The 4,312-nt window shown below is 36.3% G+C and overlaps 1 protein-coding gene across 1 annotated transcript; it reads left to right on the forward strand.

Annotated features, from left to right (window-relative positions):
• The first annotated feature begins 686 nt into the window (after positions 1-686).
• On the forward strand, positions 687-1,826 carry LOC142547418 (protein PHOSPHATE-INDUCED 1-like). Its single transcript, XM_075655713.1, has one exon. It carries the CDS (start codon positions 770-772, stop codon positions 1,724-1,726), a length of 957 nt encoding a protein of 318 aa, XP_075511828.1. The 5' UTR covers positions 687-769; the 3' UTR covers positions 1,727-1,826.
• The last annotated feature ends 2,486 nt before the right edge of the window (positions 1,827-4,312 follow it).

A 4,312-nucleotide genomic window follows, 5' to 3' on the forward strand; every position in this document is an offset into this window, starting at 1 on the left:
AATAGTTTGGAGCCAGCGTTTTACACACAAATATAAAAATGTAAACACTTTATGAATGATTTATTTATAAACATAAGACACACAAAGATAGTTTTGAATGTCGAAACAAAATTTTTTACTTCCGCTGCATTTTGGCCTGTGAGAAAATGGTGCCTCAACAATAAAATGGGAAAACATGTTAAGCACACACAATCCAATGTGAGCAACTAGAAATTAACATATACGAAGAAGTCCAAGAAACTTTAAATTTTTCTCTCTCTAAATGTTATTATTCCATATTATTTATTTTATTTAATTTTAAAATTATTATAAATGTGCATATAAGAATTATATTAAGAGCATGAATTATATTCAAGAGTATATATGTTTTACAACGGTCTCATGAACACGAGTCGATTGGTTCATACATAAAATAAAAGTAATATATTTGACATAAAAAATAATAATTTTATAAATTGAGTCGGGTCTGGTCTTGAAAATCACAAGAGTTTTGTGTTATATTAATTGGATTGGAAGTGGCATTCCATCATGAATATTACGCAATTTTATGGATACTAAAGCAGATCCGAAGACAGCTGAACCACAACCTAACGCATTTAGGCGTTATTACATTACACTCCTAAAACCGCGTATGCTTCCTTTCTGGGCAGTTTCCTTCCACAGACCAACATAAATACTCCATCCCACCGTTGTTGCTTCATCGTCATTCATCCATCTCCAATTTCAATCACCTCGAGCTACTCTGATTCTGTCTTTTTCAGTAAAATAAATGGGATCTCACCGTTTCTTCAATGTTAATCTTCTAATTTTGGCCCTGTTTTCTGTGTTCAATCTGTGTTTTGCTGCAAGAATTCTTTCGAGCACTTCAGTGCAAGATCGGCAGAACCAGCTTCTTCGTTATCACAATGGTGCTCTCCTGCAAGGCACCATCTCCGTCAATCTGATATGGTACGGGAACTTCAAGCCATCCCAAAGGGCTATTGTATCCGATTTCATCGCCTCCTTGTCAGATTCCGGCGCCACCTCAAGCAACCCGTCGGTGGCCACGTGGTGGAATGGCATAGATAAATACTACCACCTTGCCAATTCCAAAAACCCATCCTCCCTGTCTCTCCGTTTGGGCAAGCAAATCCTCGATGACAAATACTCCCTTGGGAAATCTCTCAAGGAGGAACAGATCGTGCAGCTGGCTTCCAAGGGCGAGCAGAAGAACGCCGTTAACGTCGTGTTAACGGCTTCCGATGTGACCGTAGCTGGGTTCTGCGTAAACAGGTGCGGAACCCACGGATCCAAGAGCTCCATCGTGAAGGGGAAGAATCAGAAATTTGCCTACATTTGGGTGGGCAATTCAGAGATACAGTGCCCCGGTTGCTGTGCTTGGCCCTTCCATCAGCCCATTTACGGCCCGCAAAACCCGCCATTGGGTTCCCCCAATAACGATGTAGGCATGGACGGAGTGGTGACTGTTCTATCCGGGCTTTTGGCCGGAACTGCCACGAACCCTTTCGGGAACGGGTTTTATCAAGGCCCGGCTACTGCTCCATTGGAAGCTGCTTCGGCTTGCCCCGGTGTGTATGGAAAAGGGGCCTACCCAGGCTACGCCGGAGACTTGCTTTTGGATCCGACCACCGGTGGTAGCTACAACGCTCATGGTGCGAGTGGCCGGAAATACCTTCTTCCGGCGATATACGATCCTTCAACTTCTCAGTGTTCCACCTTGGTTTGATGCTAGATGAAATGTGATCGGAAGATTATTGTATAATCGATTAATTGATTCTTTCTTTCTTCTTTTTAAAGAAATACTATTCATTTTTATTTCTCCAAAAGGTCATCGTTTCCATTGAATTCCACGGAAGTAGTTTCAAAAGAGAAGACGGATTAATCCACCTGAGATGATTATTCACACGTCTCAACATTATAAGATATTCACATCAAAAGGCTACAATTTCACTACAACAATAATTGAATTTGTAAATCTCCCACTGTGTATTTGTGAAACAAGAACATTGATTATTATCATTATGCTACTACTTTATGTGAATATCCATTGTCATGAGAATATGAAACTCACGGGAATAATTATTTTTACGTCAGTGTTAAAATTAAATTGAGATTTGGGTTTAACCTCATCCCAGAAATTAGCTAAAGAGAAAGATTATTCAGGTTTATATAAACAACTTTTAAGAAATTAATAAGCGTTAAAATTGAAAATTAGATGCAACTTCACCCCCAAAAAAGCTAGATGACCAGAGAAAATTAATTTGCCTATGTTTCATGATGTGATGAGATCGAAAATCTTATTTCATTTCTCTAGTATATTACTTTTCCGTAAATATGCTTTAATTCAGATAACTGTAGGGGGAAATTAATTTCAAGAGGACAATAATTTCTGCCGAAACGGTATTTGGTCAATATTCGTTTATATATATTCTCACAATAGGAGAAAATTTTAATTATTTACAATGCCACACCCTTAGAATTGCGTTTGTTTTTTTGTTTTCTGATCATAAATTATTAGGTTTTCAGTACCAATATACATTGATTTTTAAATGTTAGATTAATAATAACAAAATTAGTTATATATATTATGTATCATAAAAATGCATTACTTGCAAAATCACAAATCCAGTCGGGAGTTGATTCATAATCATACCATCTCAAAGATTCATTTATTATTCTCATCCTCATCTGATTTACATCTCTTATATTCATATACACGGAGGAAAACATGGCGGTTGATCTCATCATTTCACGGTTTTATGAGCCTTGGAATATATATCTACTTTTGGGTCGATAACTCGTAGTTAATCTTATGTCAAGATCTTAAGTTTGTCTTGGATCCAAAACCCGATTATAATAAACCTCGACGATCTCTAACTCAAAAAAAATATAGATATCCATGCTATGCTTACTGATACTAATGAGAAATTTAGGGTCCGATTCCAGCAAATGTCACTAGTCCAGACGCAGGTTTCAAAATTATCCTGAGCCTGAAATCACGAATAAGACCGTTAGAAGGGGGCCAGTAGGGTGTCCCGGAGTAGTCCCTCCGACGCTCAAGTCAGAGACTGAGGATATAGTGAAGAGCAGCTAAGGGTGCTGCTGAAAACAATACATTGAATCCATCAACTGAACACTCAAACATGATATTTATAGGAGAATACCTGGGTCCTTGATGGCCATGCCCTCTATTTGGGCTAGGGATGGGCGAGCTCAAGGTTCATGATCTTGATGGGAAATTAAATTTTATCTTAAGAAGATTGAATTTTTATTCAGTGATTCGAAGTAAGATCGAGATTAAATTTTATTAATTTAAGATTGTAACTAGTAATGATAAGAATATTCAAAATTTGAATAGATGGAGATAGGATAACCGAGCCTAGGATTCGGTGGTTAATATAATTGGAATTAAGGGAGTCAGACGTGTCCCCTTATTGTTCCGAATTCAGTTGAGAACATAAGCAGGAGAAATGTACTCGTGGCACCGGGTAGATATCTTTGGAAGTTAGGATAATAATCTCTTATCTTTTTTTTTTTGTTTAGTCTTAATTATAACCTTGGCATTATCTAGAAAATTTATAATTCTTTTGCAGTGTTGACATTTAATTGAATAAGTTGAACATTGGATTTGTTCTTTTTATTTGTCATCGGTTTGTAAGACAATGAAATTGTTGAATAATTTTATTTTAGAATAGAAATGTTGTTAATGCTTAGTGTTCTTGGTCTATTTAATTATTGCAAGAACATTGCCGATGTTCATGCCATGCATCCCGGGACATGACATTTTAGGCCCCGGGATGCATGACATGAACATCGGCAATGTTCTTGAAACACAATGATTAAATAGACCAAGAACACTACACTTTAACAATATTTCTATTCTAAAATAAATTAATTCAACAATTTCATTGTCTTACAAACCAATGACAAAAAAAAAAAAAAGAACAAATCAAATATTCAACTTATTCAATTAAATGTCCACACTGCAAAAGAATTATAAATTTTCTGGCCAAATTACCATCCTCAAAATTCAGCCCATTCTTGCTCTTCTACCTCATTCTCATCTGAAATGAAATGTAAGAGGTGAGTGATATGATCGTCACTCAGTAATTGGATGGAGCATATCTTCAAGTTTTTAAAAAAACATTATAATATTTTACTTATCACTAGATCATATATTTAAAATTTATCCACGAGTAGATCTAAAACATAAAACAATAAACGTCAAATATCTGGCTTAACTCCCCAGGCATGATAATATTTATCTGGCTTAACTCCCCAGATTGGATCATAATATCTAGTTTTACCCTAC

Source organism: Primulina tabacum, chromosome 5 (assembly GCF_025594145.1).
Source record: "Primulina tabacum isolate GXHZ01 chromosome 5, ASM2559414v2, whole genome shotgun sequence".
Taxonomy (NCBI): domain Eukaryota; kingdom Viridiplantae; phylum Streptophyta; class Magnoliopsida; order Lamiales; family Gesneriaceae; genus Primulina; species Primulina tabacum.

What these genes read in the sequence shown, in the direction of transcription:
- LOC142547418 (XM_075655713.1), top strand. Translation starts at nt 770, where the DNA reads ATGGGATCTCACCGTTTCTTCAATGTTAATCTTCTAATTTTGGCCCTG.